The sequence below is a fragment of the Stegodyphus dumicola genome, chromosome 2 (assembly GCF_044657685.1).
Source record: "Stegodyphus dumicola isolate Sdum_Otavi_A_Nest chromosome 2, ASM4465768v1".
Lineage (NCBI taxonomy): Eukaryota > Metazoa > Arthropoda > Arachnida > Araneae > Eresidae > Stegodyphus > Stegodyphus dumicola.
The window spans coordinates 215706586-215731076 of record NC_140769.1 but is presented as its reverse complement, the minus strand read 5'-3'; the positions used below and the strand labels follow the sequence as shown (position 1 = coordinate 215731076).

The following is a 24491-nucleotide window of genomic DNA, read 5'->3' as shown; positions in this document are numbered from 1 at the left end:
CATACATCAAAGATAAGGAATTTTACAGGGATTTTCTACGTGAATAAAGAAAAAAAGAGATTTCAATACTTCCTTACTAAAGTGGCCACCTGCTCAGTTGCTAAAATCAGATTTTTTGCAGAACTGGCAAACCTATCATTAGATTTTTAACACATAACATGTTTAATTTTAAGTCTGCTTTCATTACAAAACTGTCCCCCTGAATCATCAATTCAACATTTTTCTTCCTCTAAAATGTTTGATATTTATAATTTAATATTAAATGGCAATGAAACAGCAATTTTTTGTGATATTTTATAATATACAAGTAATATAATCTTTATGCTCATTTTAAATTGCATGACATTGTTCTTTCATGATTCCCCTTTAAAATGTTGACCATTTTTAACTATTCATTGAGTAAAACATAAACGGTAGTTTCTGTATGACTATTCATTCTTTGTATCCTTCCATTATTGTTCCCCCTCTAAAATGTTAACCACATTTAACTTACTAACAGAAAAAGAAGCAGGAATGCTTTATTCAAGAGCACTAACTTTTGCATGCTGAGTGAAAAGCAGAAAAATGGCCCTCAAATGAAATTATTTATTGAGACAAAGTATTTGGATATGTAATTTAAAGAACTTTAGGGGAAAGATCTTCATGCAAATAATTTGTTTCAAGGTTCCAGGATTCTTTTTCTAATTGCTTTATATATATATATATATATATATATATATATATATATAGGCTTAGGAACTAACTTCCATTAGATGGTATGATAGACAATTAAATACGTGTCGGAAATGAGAGAGTATCAATATTTGATTCTATAACATCAGCAGTTGCCAAATTATGGCCTCCACAAAGCTAAATAAATGTTATTTCCCCCATATATTGCAGTTTTAAATTTTTGAAGACTTCATAGTTTTTATAACTTAATTTTAAGTGTTGCTGAAGCACAAACAGTGGTTGCTTTGGTGAGGAAATGCCACTGTTTTCTAAATACTAAAGAATAAATGTCTGCCTGATATTCACATTTTAAGTAAGCAAAGATTGCTAATTTTATTTAGGATTAATCATCTGATTGGTAAGGCCATATAAGTACATCCAAGTAAATTTCTTGTGATGTCTGTAAGAATGTATATGAGCATCTTAAAATATGTCCACGAAATTAAGACTATATATTAAAAATTCATAAATCCTTGTATAAACTAGCAGGGGCATTTTGACAAAATCAAGAAATAATTTATTCTCACAGCAGTTTTGGAAAATTTGTGAATTCTTAGAGATAACTTGGGCTGGTTAGAGGTTCAAAGCAGCAGTTTTATTAATACAGTACAAAGTCCAAGATTTGGACGTCCAATACCCGGAATTATCTAAAATCCGGACCTCAAAGCCACCAACTTACAAAAAAAATTCCTTTTTTATTATTTAATTCTTTTTGCGTGCGTGTGTGTGTGCTTTACGCATACACATTTGATCCCCTCCCAGCATATAATAAAACATGTGGAGAGTCCCCATTCTTAATTTCACTTTAGCACTAAATAAAATACCTCGTTATTGAAGAAACAATTATTTTAGCATAAATTTGTATGATCAATAAGTTGGCTCCGTAGCTACGCATATGCTTAGCTGCTTATTATCTATGAAATAGGCACAATTAGAGTGCCAAGTGTATTGTGGCCCCAGATGTCAATTTAAATAAAAATGGAATTTAAACAATGGCTGCCGACTTCTTCAATATGGATCTACCTTTCAATGTCGCAGTGTTTATGCATCAATATTTCTCTGAAATTTGTTTTTATTACATATATGTAAAATATCTATCTTTCAAGTAATAAATTAATAATAGTCCTTTAACTTCCGTTTTCATTCTAAAAATAACAGAGAAATAATTTTTCTAACTAAACCCCCTGCAGTTCTGATGCACACTTATCGATGAAATCTGAACCCAACACTGGACATTAATCTGTCAAGTGATCTGAAATGTAATTCGGTATAAAAGGTAATTGCACCACAGTTCACCCTCTCTTCTCTTCTGCTTCATTTCACCGAGTTGACTTTTCAAATTTTTCTTCATTATTTAAGAAATGTAAGCTATATAAAATTGAAGGGATAATATCACTATAGTGCACCTATAGTGATGATGTGCATTATTTAAGGAATAAAATCATGTGTGGAATTTATCATAGTGTCTTTCTTCAAGTGTCATCTTTCTAACTACGCAGTTAAGCCTCTCCAACGGCAATCTGTCGCAATTTTCTTTTAGCATGTCATCTTATTATAATAATGGCGTAGTCGGACTTGAGTCGTACATAATTAAATAACGAATTTAAATATTTGTAATTATTTTATTTGGGGAAAGTTATTAAATTACTGTAGTAATAATTAGAAATGAGATTATTGTTTTAAAAAATTTCAATTTTAAGAATTTTGATTTATTTAATGAATGAGTTAATTTTGAAAAATGAATATAGAATTGTGTTTTTAATATAATGCAGAATATATGTAATGTTTAGAAAATTGAATGTATTTATGATAAATATTAAAATACTCCCTTTTCACCATCAACAGAACAGCTGGCCCACTGGGTAACTTTTAAAAAAAGAATAATTGTATGTTAAGATAGAATATGTTGAGGGAGTGCTGAAACAAAACAGAGGCTTTGTTTATACCTCTGTTATTTGTTTCTTTTACCCTCCTCATGCAATGTAAATTTTGAAGGCTCCCATATTATAATTTTTTTCATATAATTATTTTATTTTATTTTTTATATATATAAAGGAGTTCAGTTAATTTTTTATATAAATGGAATGTATATTGCAGTTCAAAAAGGCCAGTGACCTTTAAACAAGGAACATGCCTTTAATAAGCAATTGCCAAAGCAACCCTTAACCATTGATAATATAAATCAGTCAGTTTTAAGGGGATCTGCTCAAGAGATGGAAATGTTTGTATTAGAGAAAGATGTGTGGTCCTTCAGTTTTGTGTAAAATAAAAAAATTAGAAATGTAACAATAGCAATTAAAACCATAATTTTATATTATTATTATAAAATTAATGATGTTAAAATACAAGTTATAATATTGAAAAGTAGTTTTGAAAATTTTGATATTTGTTGTGTATTCAAAGTAAGTAATGTGTCTGCATAATTTTTATTATTATGTTATTGTGTTCAAAGCTTTGCAAAGCCTTTCCTGATAAAAATCTAATTATGTAGACTCTAAAAACACACAGAATTTTGGACTGAAAATTTTAATAGGACTCTAAAATATTATCAAAGTTTATATTTTGCAATTATGTAAATACCGTATTTGACGGCATATAAGACACACCATTATTTAGAAGGCCACACACAAGGAAAAAAAGTTTCAATAGTCCGAATTTAAAGTGTGGTTTTAGTTCTCACATTTCATAAAAGCCAAATAAACAATCATTGAATGAAATTACCAAACATATTTTTATTAAAAAAAATTACCAAATGGCAAGCTATTTTGAACATGATATGTAAATTTTAATAATGAATAAATGAATGAACGGCAAGCAATCAAACATAATACAAAATAAAGCAAAAACAACAAAAAACACAGATTGAAGGAAAACGTTGCCTATCATGAAATTAGACTTTAATCACTTTCAAACCATAAAAATCCTTTTCACTATCATCATCATCGAAAATGAGAATATCGTCATCACTACTGTTTCCATCATTGCTAATATCACCTTCTTCGAATAATGCGTCGTCTTCTGTTCCGCCAAGAGCATTACTGATTTCGCACTTCTTAAAGGACTTAACAATTACTTCAGCCTTTACGTCCTCCCAAGATCTTTTTACCCACTCGCACGCTTGTGAAGTAGAGGGCCGCTTTATTCTACCTGAGGGTATCAGAGTGTGATGTGGCTCTCCTATCCACCTGTTCCATTGTTCTCGCACTTTTTTCACCGATACATCTTAAAGGCTGCAATTGGCTAGTCAGTCCACCAGGAATGACAGCTACCTGGGTTTTTAATTCTCTCGCTTTATTCTTTATGGTTTCAGTTCTATGGGCGTTAAACTGATCCAAAACTTATCCACCGATACATCTTAAAGGCTGCAATCGGCTAGTCAGTCCACCAGGAATGACAGCTACCTGGGTTTTTAATTCTCTCGCTTTATTCTTTATGGTTTCAGTTCTATGGGCGTTAAACTGATCCAAAACCAAAAGAGAGGGTTTTCTTAAGAGTCCACCAGGTCGCCTCGCACATACGTTCTGTAACCACAGTTTCATTCCAGCTTCGTCCATCCAGCCTTTTGGATGAACATGAACAATTACACCCATTGGAAGTTTTTCTTTTGGATATCGAAAACGGCGGTATTTTCTGTGCAATAGTTATTTTTGTGCGCATTGATAAGCCTTGCCTTTTCATGAACCTGTAGCACCAGCCCTCAGACCGTGAAAAGTTCTGATTCCCATGTTTTTTGCAAATCCTTTGGCCTCATTGATTATCATTTTGGTTGAAACACTTATCCCAGATTTCCTCTTATCTATCACCCACATTTTTACGGCATTTTCAAGTTCAGGCCAAGATGGAGCTGGGCATCGAAGGTTATGTTTTTGTTTTTTAGCAGTCTTCAGTTGATCTTCCTGCAGTCGCCAAGTATGTACCATTTTTTCGGTAGGTGGTGGACCGAAATGCCTTGCTGCTGCTCTGTTTCTATGCACTTTGGCGTAGTTTAACACTCATAGTTTATACTGAATTGTTTAGCTTAATCTCTTGTTTTCTGTAGTTATATTTTCCAGGGTATTTTTTTTTAAACAAATAGTTTTAAGCACCGATACCAACACGCTTATACAGAGTAGCACCGATACCGACACGTGTGTCAGCTGAGTCAAAGAAAGTCTATGAAAAGAAGGAAAGGCTCCATAGACGTAATGTGACCATTAAACCTGTTCGAACTTCGACATCAGCTTTGAGCTTTGGTGCTTTTTGGCGACAGATATTTCATGCATGCGCAAAATAATTATGGCAGATGTAGGAAAAGTTATGTATGTCTAGACCTTTATCCGGGCTAAAAATAGCATTCAGTATTGAAAGTGAACCTGTGTCCTTCATGTATAAGATGCAGGTAACTTTTTTTGAGACCAAATTTAGGAAAAAAGTGCATCTTATATGTCGTCAAATACGGTAATTATTTTGGTCAAAATTTGAATATTTGTATTTTTCAAATTTCTTAATTTTCTAATGCTTTAGCACTTTCTCTCTAAAAAAGCTTTTCTCTCATCCAGCCATTTTCTTCTTGAAGGGGGATATGTAAAATATAAAATATCTATCTTTCAAATAATAAATTAATAATAGTCATTTAATTTCCGTTTTCATTCTAAAAAAATAACAGAGCAACAATTTCTCCAACTAAACTCCCTGCAGTTCAGATGTACACTTATCAATGAAATCTGAACCCAACATCTGTCATGTGACCTGAAACGTAATTCAGTATAAAAGGTTAATTGTATTGTACGCAGTAAAGCCTCTGTAACGCCAATCCATTGCAAATTTCTTTCACCAAGTCATCTTATTACAGTAAGCTTTTATTACACACACATGTATACATATATGAAACAAGTTACTAGAATGGCCTCTACTTATGTCTAAACAGGATAATTTAGTTATAACCATCCTGTATATTTAATTTCTCTACCCCCTTTTTTGCTGCAGCTAATGAGAGTTTTAGCTGTGCTTCACCCTTTCCAAATCAGTGTGTCATATAGAGAACAGGCACTATAGCATGTGCAACAGCTGCAGCTGTAATGGATGACAAAATCTGTAAAATTTAGGGAGTTAACTGGGCAACAGATTCTAGGTATCAAAGTGGCTGCACCAGGTGGCGAAAAGCCTAGCACCAGCATTGGTTATATATGCGATAGCAGTATTTGGTTCATCTATGGCAGGAGTAACAGGTGGCAACAATTAGATTCATCGCATAGTAACAATAAGCTCATAAGCTTTGCTGAGTAACGATAAGCTCATAAGCATCGTTACGAGTTACTATAGTAACGATAAGCTCATAAGCTTTGGAACAATGATTATTATATTTTTGACTTTTGAGTTTGTATCAGCGTGATAAGTTTCTTCCCTGTACTTAGATATTTTTAGCTGGTAACTAACTAACTAAATATTTAAATACCAATGGAGTCATATTTTGAATACTTATCTCTACCTCCCAAATTGGTGACCCGGACGTGATTTGAACACGCAACCTTCTGATCTGGAGTCAGTTCACTTCTAGTTCAGTTCAAGTTCACTTCTATTCACAGTTGTTTGTTAGGTTATTTGTTATTCCAAAGTTTATCATTCCCAACTTTCACTAAGTCTGGCAGACATGTAAAAATTGTTCAATCATACAAAGCTTCTTAAATCGTCCTCTGGAATGCAAGGGGACCACTGTGGCAACAATTAGATTCATCACATAGTAACAAGTTGCCATAGTAAAAATAAGCTCATAAGCTTTGTAACAATTATTATATTTTTGACCAATGCAGTCATATTTTAAATACTTATCTCTATCTCCCAAAAGCATCTGTGTCTCAGAGGATTTCTGCCTAGCTAGACAGCTGCAATGTATAAGTAACAATAACATGAAACAAAATGCAAATAATTTTAATTCTAACAGATGGGATGCTATGTCCATGGTACTAAGAAAAATGGAAATATGATGACTAAAATTTTACCTTGGACTGTTTCATTTTATTCTGAGGGATTCAGTACTGTAAATTTGCATACTGGGTCCTTATGCATGCGTTCATGTTTCTTTTGAGTGGCTTTCTGAGAGAAGAGTATCTCAAGTTAATGCTTTTTTTTTGGGGGGGGGGATATATAAAGTAGGATGCTTTTTCTTTTGTGTGAAAGTTAATTTTATTTTATTTACTTTTTGCTTTAAGATGTCAAAATGAAAGCCATATTTATTGCTAAGTATACAGTTTTATTCCCTGTACTTAGATATTAGTTTACATTATTAGATATTAGTTTATATACAGATTAGAAGATCTGAGTAGCAATAATGTCAGTGGCTTTAGTAGAAAACAAAATCATAAATTGGGAGAACGTATTAAGAAACCAAACTGTATGTTACAGTACGACAAAAATATGGGAGGAGTGGATATTAAAGAGGCAGTCACTACTTACTACTGGTCTTGTAAAAAGTCTTTCAATAACAAAGTATTTTAGCTCGATACTCAGTCTTATAGTGACAGAGGAGAATGGAATGCCATCCAGAAGGATTAAAGAGATATAGTAATTTTAGGAACTGAATAATTCCTATGAAAACTGAGCAGGTCAGAATAAAAATAAGAATCTCATATTTTTAGATATATAGCCCAGAATACAAGTTAATTTTTCCTAGTAGTTTATAATGAAAGAACGATTAAGAATCAGTACTTAAAATTAGGACTCTGAAAACAGCATTCTGCAGAGGAATGCTATATATATATATACACACACACATCAACAGACAGTTAAATTACCACTTTTCACCAATATTATTCTATTTTTAATCTTAAAATGTTACACACATATTAAAAAATACTAAGAATTCTAAAAAGCCCAAATTTTTTAAATGATAATTTTATTACATAAAAACAATGAAACTTACTCATTTTTGTCTCTGAATTTCCTTTTCTTCTTCTTTTTCTGAGGTTCTCTGTCACCAAGCATATTTTGGGGACAAAAATAACTAAGATGGCCAAATTCCTACCAAAATAAATAAATAAAATATAATAATAAAATACATTATCACCAAACCAGCCAGGCAAATGTAAAGAATCAATTTATTATACAATATCTAGAATATGCAAATGAAAATATTTGATAAATAATAACTGTCTATGCATTGTAACAACATGAAAATTTCTAAACATTCCCATTTTAATTCAATCTTGATACTTACATATTAATACAACCATCTTGGTGCAGTCTGGCACTTTTTACAGAAGAAAAAGGTGATTCAGTGAATCTTTGGATTGCAAATTACAAAGGATATATACCTGAAGAACTGTTATGCACATGGTTGCCAGAGTTTGGGGAATTCTGAAAATTTGATGACTTTTTAAGTGATAATACTTACCTCTATTTTTAAAATTATCTACATTTAAATAAAAGATCTGAACAAAAAGTACATATCTTTTCTATCTAACAACATTTTATTAAGAGTGTAATAATATCCCTTGGTTATAACACATACCCCTTGTTAGTATGAAAGTTAACGACGGTTGAACCAGTTGATATGCCACTGAGTTGCAGTTTGAATACAGAATAATGTCTTTGCAGCCTGAAGACATTTAAAATCTGTTGAGAGATGTCTTCTTTAGAAGTTGATGGCACATAAAGAGGATTACTATGCCTCTAGATTCTATGCCTTAGGATGCTATTAATCAAAACTGAGATGCAAACTTAGGGCTGTTCTTCTGTGCTTTTCCTTAATTAAAAATTCCATCTAATTAAAATTAAAACTATGCATTTTTTATAGTACAGAAATATTTTCATTAAATAACTTAAAAAAAAAAAAAAAAAAACCTCGAAAAATCAAAAAATATATAGCATTGTCTACTATGATTTGTTTGTAAAATTATTAACTGATTTTACAGTAATAAATGTTGGTAGAATTAGTTACATCAAGACCATTAATTGCACTTTTATTTATATATTAAAAAAATTACATTTGTTATCAACTTGTAGACAAAGGCCTGGAAATTAACAGCACCGAAACAAATTTTCCTGTTTGTATTCTATGACAAAATACTCATATTGTTAAGGCACTATATAATTAATTTATATAAATATGTAAAAATAAATGACATATGTCAAGCCTAAAATATCTCATCAAAAGGTTTTTGTTTCACTGCTTACAACTAAATTTAATATTACTGGAATTATTTACAAACTGAACACACATTTGAACTGCATTTTAGTTTTATGATAATCTTGAGTTTTCTAGCAGTTTAAATTATTTCTTCAATAGTGGCCACATTTTCCCCCTATTTGACGATTTAAAATATGACATGATTGTGTATATCACAACATATTCAAACACACTACACCTTTTAAAAATGAAGTAGCTTCTTCAAATCATATTTTCTTAAAGAATTTTTCAGAGAATGCGATAATTTAAATTTATTAAATTAACCCCTGAAAATACAAAATATTCCTGCCAACCGATAAATTTAAGTCAAATACAAAAGCAGTTTCGTTCTTACCAAGGAATAAGAGGTCAAACGAATTTATTCAGTCCCACTACAAACAAAAGCAAATACAACACCAAGTCAAAAGGTTTTCAGATTGAATATCCAACGCTTATAGGAGATGATTCCTCCACAAGCCACTTGTGGTATTGTTTCCCAAATATGATGGGTAGTGTTGTGAAATCAAGCATTTTCTATGTATTATGTGTACCCAAGCTGCCCCACAAAATATATTAATATACTTACACATAATATATTAGGGAAAACTGCTACAGAATGAAGATAACATTTATGAAAGAAGCTATGAGTTATTTCATTAATAGTTTTTCTGTTTTAAAGCAGGACGAACTTAGATTGATGACAATGAATTATCTGGTCGACCAGTTCAATACCAGAAATAACTCAGAAAGTCCATCAAATTATTTGCAAAGACCATGATGAAATACGCATCCCGTTAGAGATTAGTCATGAAAGCTATCATAACATTTTAACAAAATATTTGATGATAAGACACACTGCATCAAATTTTCAGCCCTTACTTCTAAGTGGTGGCCAAAAACAGCAATGACTAGCCAGTTGCTTGGACTTAAATACACTAATTCTAATTTATCCAGATTTCTTTCAGATATTATTAAAGCTGATGAAACTTGGGTCTTGTTTCCAAAACTGAAAATGAAGCTGAAAAGCTACAGTTTCAGAATGTGAAGAAAACTTCAGAAACCATTTTGCTATGAGAAAATGATTTCCAGTGATGCTTGAAGAATTGGCTAAGTTGCTGGGATTGTCATCGAACTTTGGAGGGAGACTTCTTTGGATATTAAATATGCCACTAATATCTAAGACAGGCCTACTCATCTTTAAACTTTTTGATAGACCTTGTTACATACCAATTTTCAAGTTGGGAACAATACATAGAAAAAGGAGACATAAGTTTCTTGGTTCTTAAATGATGACTATTTTCAAAATAATGTTATTTATATGAAAACTTTAAACAAATTAATAAAATTAAAAAGGAAAAACGATTCCGTTACTTAATTCAAGTGATGTATGAGACAATTATCCCAATTTCAATCAAAAGCCCACCCCCATAAGAATGGAATCTGGTCTTTTTTCCTTAACCCATTAGCCGCTGGTGTTGCGTTGACGCAACGGTCAAAATAAATGCGTATATAAATATAACTACCTAAGATATTTTATACCAGCAGATTATGTTGTGTAGGGAATATTATGAAGATTATTTCTGTGAAAAATATTTGCCTTCAACAATAATTTTGTTGATAATAATTAATCACATACTTTAAGCAAAATTTTCGACCGGGTATTTTTGCTGAAAATATTTAACGAAAGAATCGCCTTCTTTATGAGTGATCTATTTTTAGTCAAAGTCACCGTTTCTCAGAACATTACCTCAGTCAGATGTTTATATTTGTGTTGGGAAGGAAGGGAAAACAGGTGTTGCATTGACGCAACGTCAGCAGGAAATGGGTAGTCAATCTCCTTTTTCACTCATTCCTTTTGATGTTCTGGTTGTTTAAAAATGCCTAGAATGAGGTATCTTACATTAGAAGAAGCCCTTCAAAGATTTTTTGATGAAGTAACAGATGATGATAATGTTAATAATGACCAGAATGAAACTGATATTGTTGTTCTTCCCCCCAGAAATCGCAGAGGCCAGTGACGAAGAAGAAAGGAATGGCAATCTCAATGTTTTAAATAATGATAATGATATTTTACCAAATGATACTGCTGAGGAAGTTGAAATTCACGTAAGAAGTATGTTTCAGCCTTCTAAAAGCAGTTATAGTCATACTAAAAAGTTTAAAAAGCAGAAGACTGAAATCTTGAAGTGGATAAAAAAGGAACTGTTAGTTATGTCTCAAGAACATGAAGAAAGAGATGGAAGAGAAATTATAAAAGACAAAACACAAGGTAAAACTAGTGCACAGATTTTCGATTTTCTTTTTGGTTTAGACATTTACTCTCTTCTCGTTAAACACACAAATATATTCACTTAAAAAAAAAAAAAAAAAAAAACAGAATTTATTGCATCTGAAGCTTATGAGAAGATTTATTAGAATATTATTGCTTACAGGATATCATTCTTTACCTCAAGAAAAAATGTATTTGTCTTTTGATAAGGACATTTCTGTCCCTGTTGTACGAGAATCGATATCACGTTTGCAGTACAGGAATATGAAGCAGAATTTGCATTTGACAATACTGATAAATTATATGAGATGAGACTGTATCTAAACTTACTAAATATCACCACTTTTTACTACTGGAAATATACTCTTTTAGATTTCAGACGCGAGAATGCATTATTCCTTTTGCAAACTCCTATTGAGAGTATAGAATTAGCCAGAAATAGATCAGCAACAGGAAGACCTAGTAAATTCAGCATTCAAAAAACCATTGCATGGTGATGGGAGACATTTTATTGTAAAGTCCGTTGATAACAAAAGACTTGTAAAGAGTACCATAGCCAGACTGTTTATAGATGCAAAGTATGTAATGTAGCTTTACATCATGCTTGTAATCAAGCTTTTCATGCTTGAATCTTTCAAATGAAATAACCTGTATTTGTAAAAGAAATACAATGTATATTTTAATATTAAATTAATTACAAGTATTTTAATATTAAATTAATTACAAGTAAAGTAATTTTTAGATTTATAAAACGTTATACAGCTAAAAAGTAATCCTGCGCTCCACTCAAAAGAAACATCACACGAGTACAATCCTACTCACTAAACATCCATAGTCTTATTCCGCTGACGTTGCACGAACGCAACACTCGCTTTTTCCAAAGGTAAGAGCATTTTTTTTTTTTTTTATTTTCAACGTAAATTTATGTTATAAATGCTTAATTTAATATTTGTTATTATTTCCATGAGAAAAGAAACATTCCTTGTAGTTTTGGCGGTTAATGGGTTAATATGAATATCTCAAGAAAACTTCCAGATTGATAAGTTTTAAGTGAATTCTTTCTCAAAAGACACTATAAAACTTTATTGAGATTCAAATGAGACCAAAAATATGACAATCAGCCTTTAACTTTTGTCTTGTTGAATACAATCACAATTAAATTTAATACTAATGGATTTCATTTATTAACTGAACCTACATCTGACTTGTATTTTAGTTTTATGATAATTTTCAGTTTCTTAGAGACTTAAATTCATCCTTAAATATCAGACAAGAAACTACTCGAGGAATTTTTCCCTAAAAAGTAAAAATTACTACGATTTTGAAAATCTTGACAAATATTTTAAATAAAAAATACTTCAATGAAAATCATTTATCAGGGGCAAATTAGTGATTTTGGTGACATTTTTGAAAAGATAGCCAAACTATTGATATTTATCAAGTAACTTGATTATCATCGACATATCAAAAGAAAACAAAAATATAAATTTGAATTTTTAAATAGGGATTATATGATAAATTAAATACTATACATACTATATTATGTGAAACGGTACTTATGTATTAACGCAACCAGGCCAAAATTCGCATAAATCGCCAAGTTTGGCGACCCTACTTACGGCAACTCTACGTGTTATACGTAGTTTTGTAAAAAGAATTTATTTGTAAAAAGAAAAAATAACACTCGGCGTGTACTACCACAGCAATGGGTTTTCGGCGGAATTTGCCAAGAAAAGAGACTTTTTTGGTTACTGTACCTAACAGAAGCGCCATTACCCTCATGGAAAAAATTTGTGAAAATATCAAGGAAGGAAGCATCATTTATTCGGATTGCTGGAAAGGATACAATACAAGTGAGTTCGAAAATGCTGGATTTCTGCATGGAACTGTTAATCACAAATAAAACTTTGTGGATCCCAACACGGGCATTCACACACAACATGTAGAGGGCATGTGGGGCTCAGCCAAATGGCGCAACAAAAAACAGAGAGGAACAGTCCGTCATCATCTTGACTCATACCTTATCGAATTTATATGGCGCCAAGCTCAAGCTGTTAATTGCGAAGATGGTTTTCAATCAGTGCTAAAAGCAATAGCCAAAAGATTTCCACCGAAAAAATAATTCTGCAACTTATTCAAATTCGAAACCGGAAGGGTTTAATTGCTATTTTATATTTTAAAACAAAATAATATAAAAAACTGTATTAAAAATTATCTGTAATTAATAAATGTACATTTTCTTTCTATTCATACTTTTTTACTCAAACTTACAAATCGCGCCAACCTGGCTGCGATAATACGTAAGTACCTATGAAACTTCTAAACACAGTCTGTTTTCACAGAACTGCACAAATTTAGCATCACGCACAGTGATTAAACATTGTTTACATTACACATTATATATATCTTATTATAATGCTTTTCTCCCCATGTACACAGCAATCTATTTCCCTTAAAAAGGCATCAAAGAATTGCACAAGCTTAGCATTGTGTATAAGTAGGGATGCCATGTTAAAATCATTACCTAGTAATGAAATCGTCAAATTTTGCATGGCCCCTATACTTCACTTTAGTGAATGTTTCAACATGTTTAATATGTTAATTTCCTTAAATTCTATTCAAAAGTCATTTTCATAAAAATGATAATGTAAAAATATGATATATTAAAAATTGGTTTAGGTACAGTTCAGCAAGATCTTGATACAATTGTGTATGCTAGTTTAGCACCCTTAAGATATCTCGATTTGGGAATACCTGAGATACAAAACTTTATGGGTGGAAGAAGATACACTATTACTTCAAATTTAACCCTTTCAATATAGGTGCCTCAGTTACCGAACCGCTCTCTTGGGATGCTTGGGATGTTGTGCTGAGAGGATGCATTATCTTGTCGGGACAGACTTATCTGCACTCCTAAGCCTAACTTTACATAAATGAAATTTGTGGTCCAACTGCTCCAATTTTTGGCATGTTATGAGAGGAATGTTTAGGTACTTGTCAGAATTAATTTGAAAATTTTATCATCACACTTTCCTTGCCATTTGAAGTATTAAAAATGTTTTACTAAATGATATACAAAATGTATGCCTCAATGGCAGCCAAACTCTAAAAGGAATAAATAAAACCTCTAAAACAATAGGATATACATCGCAATACTAGCCCCTCTAAAAAAAACACAAGCATTGAGAATATCCCCTTGTGCCTGATGCAGTTAGAGACAGTTCTGGGCTGATCTTTACTGTATGGTCCCACTTGGTTTCTGTCTGAAAAAATCTCCAAGTGGTACAGTCAAAAGTCTTTAATCCGGACTCGTCGGCACTTCTGCGATTCCGGATTATTGGTTTTTCCGAATTATAGATCATTAGTTTAAATCTGGTAAGATGTCATGCAGAAACTATAAAATTAAAAATATGAAATCGTAATTTATGAAATAAAGAGCAATTACAATCTAAAGAGTATCAAAATTTACCCCCCCAAAAAAAAGCTTAATATCTGTTTACTTTATTAAACATTTCTTTCAATGCGAGCATGCGTAAAGCATACATTATGCATAGTCGAAATTAGAAAATTTCAACCAGAAAACTATTTGATGTGCATTCGTGATATTTATAATGATGAGGAATTTGATTTAAATCATATCAAAGACGGAGTACATTGAGACGAAATACTACATTTAGTAAGGAATTATAAGCCGAATAAAATAAAAACATCTGCCCTGAAGATAAGGATGGTGCGGACAGATCTACTTCCAGTTCAGTGCACACCGCGTCCCCCCCCCCGCAGAGCTGCGTGAAATTGATAAACATATTTCAGAATGATTAGAGAATCAAAGGATATGCCTTTATCCATTTTTTGCAGCAATTCCACTCTTTGTTTGATGGACATTGGAACATGCTTTCGCTTTGTAGATCCTTTGGTAGCTCCAGAATCGGAAATTAATTGCTCTAACGTCTGCAAAAATTAATAAGCCGGATCCAATTGGAAGATTAAGGAACAACGCAATCTGCAACATTAACTGAAATAGATAATTTTAGCTTAGCTTATACCGTCCGTTATACATTAAACGTGCATGCGTAAACGTATTATGCACATGCGTAGATGCATGTGCGCTTGCATAAAGGTATTATGCGCTTGCGTTAATGCATTATGTGTTGACGCATGTGTCAACACATAATGCATTAATGCACGCGCAGAAAGTTTGTAGCTTTGAAGTCCGGGTTATAGATCATTCTGGATTTTGGACGTCCAGATTAAAGACTTTTGACTGTATTAGTTGTTCGTGAAATTTGGAAGCCCACTGTGTGAACTAGATTTTCCGTAACACTAATATTGATAATGTTGCCGAAACTAGCCTTCGGGAAAATTGTGAGTTTTTTTAGTTTTTGTTATTAAAAAGGGGTTGTTTTCTGAGAATATTACCAAACGTGTTGCGATAAATTTAGATTTTGGCCATTTTTTGTAATACAGTACAAAGTCCATAATCCAGACTCGTCGTGACTTTGGCGATTCTGAATTAGGGGTTTTTCCGGATTATAGATTATGGTAAGATGGCATGCAGAAATTATACAATTAAAAATATGAAACCGTAATTTATGAAATAAAGAGCAATTATGATCTAGAAGGTATCAAAATTTACCAAAAAAAGCTTAATATTTATTTCTTTACTTTATTAAACATTTCTTTCAATGTAAGTTGTTTAAGTTCAATTTCCAGATGTAAGTTGTTACAATTTCAATGTAAGTTGTTGCTTCGTTTTTTGTGCTAATACTTTCTCTTTAATTCTATAAACAGACATAATTTCTTGTTCAGTTACAAAGTTCCACTGTTCAAGTCCTGTAATTGCTGTGTCGAGAATACCGACTAACTTGTCAATCGAAATTTTTTCGTTTTCACTAACCTCTCTGTGACATTCTTCATGTCTTTATCCATTTTTTGCAGCAATTCCACTTTTTGTTTGATGGACATCGAAACATACTTTCTGCAAAAAATAATAAGCCGAATCCAATTCGAAGATTAAGGAACAACACAATCTGCAACATTAACTGAATTAGATAATTTTAGCTTAGCTTATACCGTCCATTATACATTAAACGAACATTCGTAAACGTATTTTTCACACACGCATATTCGCAACCGTAAAGGTCTTATGCACAAGCGTCAACGCGACGCACAGATGCACGTCAATGCACAGAAAGTTTGTAGCTTTGAGGTGCTTATTATAGATCATTCCGGATTATGGGTGTCCGAATTAATGACTTTTGACTGTAGTAAGTTAAAAAGTTTGCATCTCTTTTTAGATAAGGAAAATATTTTGTGAGTAGGTTGAAGACTAGCCAATAGTAAGTATAACTTTGAAAGAAAATTTTCTATAATGTTGCTGAAAAATCATAGATTAACGATCTTAATAGCAGAGATGATCCATAAAAAATACATGCACATTGGATCTCAAGGATTACCATGTAATATTAGACAAAAATTTTGGCCTTTAGGTGCTTGTAATCTTTGTAGGAAATTAGTTTATGACTGTGTGATTTGTTTAAAGCAAAACCAGTCCCTTGTGAGCAGCTCATGGCACATTTACTCCAAGAGAGAGTTACACCAAACTTCCCATTCAATTGTGTACAAGTTGATTTTTGCGAGCCATTTATGATAAAGTACAAAAATCAAAGGAAAGGAGTTCTTAAAAAAATATATTTATGCATTTTTGTTTGTTTTGTAACAAAGGCTTGTCATTGCTTGTTACAGACCTTTCTAGTGAGGCCTTTATCACAGCATTAAAGAGATTAGTTAGCAGAAGAGGTAAGTGCGCATGTATCTTTTCTGACAACGCGAGAAATTTTGTTGGAAGTAATTTAGAATTAAAAACAACCGAAAAAATTGATCAACAAACCAGATGAGAAGTTGGGTAATTATTTATCCATCGAGGGCATTGATTGGACTTTCATTCGTCCACGTGCTCCTAATCACAGAGGACTCTGGGAGGCAGCCACCAAGTCCGTCAAACATCATCTCAAACGTGTGGTGGGAAATTTAAAGTTAACATTGGAGGAATTTTTAACTATAACTACTCAAATTGAGAGGATATTTAATTCATGCCCACTGTATCTTATGTCAGCTGAGTCAGATGACTTTGACGTCTTGACGCCTGGTCATTTTTTGATTGGAAGACCAATAACTGCATTAGTAGAAACCAGCATTTTAAATGCAAATGATAACATGTTAAACAACTGGACAAAATTAACGAAAGTAATTCAGTCCATCTGGAAATGTTGGTCAAACAATTATTTAAGTAAACTTCAACAAAGAAATAAATGGTATTATGGAAAAAATAATGTAGAAGTTGGTACTACGGTCATTTTACGAGAAGATAATACACCTGTTTGTACTTAGCCATTAGGCAGAATTATAGAAACGCTAGCAGGTAAAGATAATAAAGTAAGAGTCGTAAAAGTTTTTAAAAAAAAATGGAACTTCTACAAGGCCAATTTCTAAAATTTGCATTTTACCTTTACCTAAAAGAGTAAAATTAAAGTAATTACAAGATGTATATTCATAAGATTTATGTTATTTTATTGTAATTAGATTGTGTTGTAATGCTATACTTGTGAAAATTTTAAATTGTTGAATGTAACCATGTCAACGCCGGGTGGTATGTTCGAGCAGCGCCCCCGGTGAGAAAAAATTGTTACTGGTGAGTCAGCCGACAAGAGTACGAGATGAAATAGGTTTAATAAATGAGTGTGTTTATCTTGAGTGCCAGTTTTATTTACAGTCCATTTTAGAGAATGAGTCTATAACAATATTATCTTTGAGAATGTGAACCGGCCAACAAGTGCAATCTGCAACATTAACTGAAATGCCTTAGAATCAGTAAAAATAATTTTAGCCTAGCTTATACTGTCCGTTATACATTAAACGCATTACGTGCATGCGTAAAGCATACCAAAAAAAACCCAAAAAAAGTTTGACCCGGGTTTGGTTTTCAGTTGCTGTGTTTGCTTGCACGTGCGTGTATGGTATGGTCTTGGATTTTGAACTTGCTATTATTGTGCTGTGGGTACCATCATTTGAGTATGTCTGAGGTGGGTATGAGGATGAATGTTGATTAACAGCGGATGACCCGAAGGGACAAAAAATTTAATTGAACTGCTTACGTGGAGGATGGAGGAGATGGTGGTGGGAAGTGTAAACGTATGCACGTGAAAAAAAGATATGTTAAAAAATTGACTTTTCATTCATTTATTCGTCTCCGTGTGTTAATTTTTGTTAAAAGATTTGTTGTTTAATGTTTTTATGTTAGGAAATATGTATTTTTGGTTATTTATTACTCTGTTTGTATATTTTTAGTTATTTGTTTGTCTTTGTGTGTTTCTAGTTAACATGATAGTTTTAACTTTGTTTTAGCTTCCTGATTTTGTTTAGGTGAAAATAGATCGATGTGTACATGAACAAAATTAAGGTAGTGAGGAATGCCTAGTTTGTGCAATTATCTGGCTTTTAATTTTTTTAGTTAAAATAGTTTGATGTGTACATGGACAAAGTTAAGGCAGTGTGCAATGGCTAGGTTATGCAATTCTCTGATATTTTTTTTAAGTTAAAACTGGTCGATGTGTAGATGGACATGGAGTTTATGTAAGTTTTTGACTTCTAGTTTTGGTTTTGTGTATCGGGTGGAAGGATCTTGAAATTGGATTCCTGGCACCAATCTTGGCATCAAAAAAGAGACGCATAGAGTAAATTTTAACCATAGCTCTGTTTAATTACATTACTCAACTCACCATTTTCGTTTTGATTCCAAAATAAAATATGGTAAAAATATATTTACGGGTGCTCCTTGGCGAAAATTGGCGGTACATGGACACCGAATTTGTGCAATTCTTTGACTTGTTATTTTGGCTTTGTGTAGCAGTGATTTTTGGGCCAAAAATCACCACTACAAAAAGCCAAAATAACAAGTCAAAGAATCGCACAAACTCAGTATTCATGTACACAGTGACCTATTTTCACTTAAAAAACATCAGAGGGCTGCACAAACTTGGCATTGTGTGCTCCCTTGACATTGGCCATACACACTGATTTGTGCACATCGATCTATTTTCACTTAAAAAGTCAAAGGAGCAGCCAACAAAAAACATAATCTGAATAAACTACATTTCAAATCAAACAATGAAATAACATAAAAAAGGAAATTCATCTTAGCACTGCAAAAAGGGGTTAGAGTAGATTTAAGGATGCCCTTGGATTATCGCTAAGTTGTTTCATTTATGGTAACCTGAGCAGTTGAATGTTATGAAAACCCTATTATGACGTAATTGGTTGTGTGATTGCAGTCAATTTGAATCATGGGAAAAGATTTGGAAAGTGTGTGTAAGATTTTGGATAAATAAGTTGTTATTTTGTGGTTTTTACACGGCCAAATGGCTGAATGCGGTAAGATTAATTTGAAGTTTCTGTACGACTTAGAACAAAAGTGGAAAAAAGCATTAACTGACTGGTGTATAAATAAAGGACTTACTTAGAAGCCATTATTAAGTATCCTATTTGTAGGAAGGAAATGCATATGGTCAAACGTCGGACGATACTGGAACTAAAGAGGATATTTTTTACTCTTATTTTTGTAAATTTATGTTGCGATGCCAGTATACATATTCGAGTTCAGATAATTTTAGGAAGTTTTTGGATGCTGTTGAGGAATTTGATTTGACTAAAGCCATACAAATTCGTAAATAAAGTAAATGGATATTTCCTTTGTGTAAGTGCTAAGATGAATTTCTTTTTTTATGTTATTTAATTGCTTGATTTAAAATGTAGTTTATTGAGATTATATATTTTTTGTTGGCTGCTCCTTTGACTTTTTAAGTGAACATAGATTGATGTGTACATGGAGAAAGTCAAGGGAGTGCGTAACGACTAATTTGTGCAATTCTCTGATGTTTTTTAAGTGAAAATAGGTCGATGTGTACATGGCTACCGAGTCTGTTCAATTCTTTGACTTGTTATATTCAATTTGTGTAGCAGTGAGTTTTGGTGCAAAAATCGTCGCCACACAAAACCAAAATAACTACGAGGCACGTCCAGAAAGTAAGTTCCGTTTCAATTTATCTCCGCTGCAGCTCGGCGATCGCAGTTCCGCACATGCGCAGTAGACGCTCTGTGTCAAGGAGAAGAAACGCGCGTCATTTGGAGATCGCTGTCAGTCACGTACGCTTTGTTGTGCTTGTTTACAATGTCGGTGTTGATTGAAAATCCCATCGCTTGTGAAATCAGATCTGTGATTCGTTTTCTGAATGCGAGGAAAGTGAAACCTAGTGAAATTTATCGGCAAATTTGCGATGTTTACGGACCAAAAGCGATGAGTGATTCAATGGTGAGAAGATGGGTCCGAAAGTTCAATGACGGACATAGTGATGTGCACGATGAAGAACGAAGTGGGCGTCCATCTTTGGTTACAGAAGAACTGGTTCACGCGATTGACGATAAGATCCATGAAAACCGAAGGTTTACAATTAGTGCTCTCGCTATGGAATTTCCCCAAATTTCACGATCACTAATGCATGAAATTGTTACCGAAAAACTGAAATTTCGTAAACTTTGCTCATGTTGGGTACCAAAGATTCTTACTGAGCAACACAAAACAAAACGGATGGGTAGTGCACTTCAGTTTTTGACCCGTTATGCTGAAAGCGGAGAATTTCTGACACAGATAGTCACAGGAGATGAAACTTGGGTTTCTTACAACACCCCTGAAAGTAAGCGGCAGTCAATGGAATGGAGGCACATTTCATCCCCAGCAAAGGTTAAGCCGAAGCAAATCTTGACACCTCGAAAAATGATGTGCACAGTGTTCTTGGACTGGAAAGGCATCTTACTCATTGATTTCTTACCGCGTGGTCAAACAATCAGAGCAGATGCTTATTGCAGACACTTCGGAAATTGCGCCGTGTAATACAGAATAAGCGTCGAGTATTGCTGTCAAAAGGTGTTTTTCTTCAAGACAACGCACGACCACACACTGCAAATGTGACGAAAAACCTCCTACAGGGATTTGGTTGGGATGTGTTTGACCATCCTCCATACAGCCCTGACCTCGCTCCTAGCGACTTTCATCTGTTCTTACATCTTAAGTCTTTCCTTGGCGGTCAACACTTCAACAATGACGATGAGTTGAAAGAAACTGTTTCCAACTGGTTGAAGACACAGGCGGCAAATTTCTATGAAGAAGGTATACAAAAACTTGTGCCACGCTATGACAAATGCCTGCAATATTTCGGCAGTTATGTGGAAAAGTAGTTTAAGAGTTGTTGAATTTTGTGCAATAAATAACTTTTCTGTAGCTGCACACAATTTATTTTTATTACCAAACGGAACTTACTTTCTGGACGTACATTGTATAACCTCCTAATAGGGTTTCCATAACATTCAACAGTAAGAGTATATTTTAGGTAACCCTTCGTGATTTTTGGCGGTACATGGATACCGAGTTTATGCAATTCTTTGACTTTTTATTTTGTCTTGCACAACGGCGATTTTTTCCACAAAATAAAGCCAAAATAATAAGACAAAGAATTGCACAAACTCGATATTCATGTACACATCGACCTATTTTCACTTTAAAATCCCTGATCTGCACAAAAATGGCATCGCACTCCCTTAACTTTATCCATGTACATGTCGACCTATTTTCACTTTAAAAAAATTAAAGAATTGCACAAACTTGCATTACACACTCCCTTCCCTTTGTCCATGTACACATCAATATATTTTTATTTAAAAATTCAAAGGAGCACCCAATTCCACAATACAGGCAAACAAAAAATACATAATCTCAATAAACATTTTAAAGCAAACAATAAAATAACATAAAAAAGAAAAACATGTTATACATTTAAGCACTACAAAAGCAAATATCCACTTACCCTATTTAGAAGTTCCTTCGTCTTTAGTCTATGGCACACAAAATTCCTTAACAGCATCAGAAAACTTCCTAAAATTATTTGAACTCGAATCCATATATCGGCATTGCCACATCTGAACCTTTCTTCCTACAAACCCATGCAAATCCATCTAAGCAGGTTTTTACATTCGACTAGACACATATCCTTCCTACATACAGGACACTTATAATGGCTAAACCTTCATTTACACACCAGTCAATTAACACTCTTTTCCCCTTTCGTTCCAAGTTGTACAGAAACTTCAAATTAACCTTACTACATTCAGCCATTCTACAGTCTAAACAATAAAACCAACACACACCACAAAAGCGCTTACAAAACATCCCATGATTCAAATTTTCCCAGAATCATGCACCCGATTATGTCACAATAGGGTTTCCGTAACATTCAACTTCTCCTACCATAAATGAAACAACAATTTCGCCATAATACAAGGGGTACCCATTCAACTACTCAGGTTACCATAAATCAGGGTTTCTTAAACTGTGGGTTGCGATCCCCAATGGAGTGGCGGGAGCTGCAGCAGGGTTTGCCAAAAATTTTAGCAGTTTTGATATTTCTTTAACTTATTATAATAATTTTACAATTACCAAATATTTTTGCACAATGCATCTGAAAATAGATAAAGATGAGACAATACACACAAAGGGAAAAAAGAACGCATTTTGATGCAGTTTTTTTATAATATAAATGTTCATTTTCCTTGCTTTGCACATGATGCTGTTTTTTCGTCTGTTACTTATTTAAAATTTTCCCATTGTTCTATGTCTTAAAATTAGAAATTAAAGTTAACGATCTAAAACTGCAATTATAGTAGAAGTGAAAAAAATTGCAATTTCACTCACACGTGTGTTGGATTTGCACAATACTTATGGGGTCCAGAAAATTTTTAGGTTAGAGTTGACTTTAGAGTACCCCTTGTATTATCATGATGTTGTTGCTTCATTTATCACCACGTTGTTGTATCATTTATGCTAACCTGAGTAGTTGAATATCATGGAAACCTATTAATAACGTAATTGTTTGCATTATTCCGGGAAATTTTGAATCATGGGATGCTTTGCAAGGGCTTTTGTGGTGTGTGTTGCTTAGAACATTGCTTGTTTCATTGTTTAGACGGTACAATAACTGAATGTAGTAAGATTAATTTGAAGTTTGTGTATGATTTGAAATGAAAGGGGAAAGGTGCATTAATTGACTGATGCGTGAATGAAGGTTTACTTAGTGGCCATTTTCCGGACAATGCGGAACGATGTAGTATATTTTTTACTCTTATTTTTGTGAATTTATGTGGCGACGCCGATATACGATTTCTAGCTCAGATAATTTTAAGAAGTTTTCGGATGCTGTTCAAGAATTTTGTGTGCCACAGACTGAAGACGAACGAATTTCTAAATAAGGTAAGTGGATATTTGCTTTGAGTAGTGCTTAAATGCATAAAATGTTTTTCATTTTTTATGTTATTTTATTGTTTGGTTTAAAATGTAGTTTATTGAGATTATGTATTTTTTGTTTGGCCCTACTGTAGAATTGGGTGCTCCTTTGACTTGAAAAGAAAATATATCGATGTGTACATGGACAAACTCAAGGGAGTGCGTAAGGCATAGTTCGTGCAATTCTCTGTTTTTTTTTTTTTTTTTTTTTTTTTTTTTTTTTTTTTTTAAGTAAAAATAGGTTGATGTGTACATGGATAAAGTCAAGAAAATGCACAATGCCATCTTTTTGCATTTCTGGGATTTTTTTAAGTGAAAATATGTCGATGTGTACATGGATACTGAGTTTGTGCAATTCTTTGTCTTGTTATTTTGTCTCTGTATAGCGACGATTTAGCCTAGTTTGTGCAAATCTCCAATGTTTTTTAAGTAAAAATAGGTAGATATGTACATGGATACTGAGGAGTTTGTGCAATTCTTTGTCTTGTTATTTTGCCTCAAAAATTGCCACTACACAAGCCAAAATAACAAGTCAAAGAATTTCACGAACTCGGTATCCATGTACGGCCAAACGTCGCCAAGGGGTACCCCAAAATATAATTTTACCAATTTTTATAAATATTATGGGGTCTTGGGGGTCATGAAAAAATCTCAGAGATAAAAAGGGGTCACAATTGAAAAAAGTTTAAGAAACCCTGCCATAAATTAAACAACAACTTAAGGATAATCCGAGAGGAACCCTTTAATATACTTTAACTAAAAATAAGAAGTATTGCAATCTTCTTCTTGAAGTTGAGTTTGTCAGGTATCAGGCACATCTGTTAAATAGCAAATGCTTCCTAGCTCCATTTGTTTGGGTTGCCCACTTTGTTTATAAAGTCTAACAGCCTCTTAATAGAGCTTAAGTGTAACTTTTTAATATTAATAAAATCTATAGTAGTCAACGTTATCAGAGGCTCAAGGTTAGTAGCCTGTTCCTA

The 24491-nt window shown here is 33.0% G+C and overlaps 2 protein-coding genes across 2 annotated transcripts in view; one reads left to right on the top strand and one right to left on the bottom strand.

Annotated features, from left to right (window-relative positions):
* LOC118186775 (uncharacterized) overlaps positions 1-24491 on the top strand; it is an 85812-nt gene that overhangs the window by 14142 nt on the left and 47179 nt on the right. The window lies entirely within an intron of this gene.
* LOC118180259 (zinc finger CCHC-type and RNA-binding motif-containing protein 1-like) overlaps positions 1-24491 on the bottom strand; it is a 37398-nt gene that overhangs the window by 10575 nt on the left and 2332 nt on the right. Inside the window, exon 3 of the mRNA XM_085811743.1 lies at positions 7610-7707. Coding sequence (XP_085667869.1) covers positions 7610-7707 — 98 coding nt within the window. The remainder of the gene's footprint in view (positions 1-7609; positions 7708-24491) is intronic.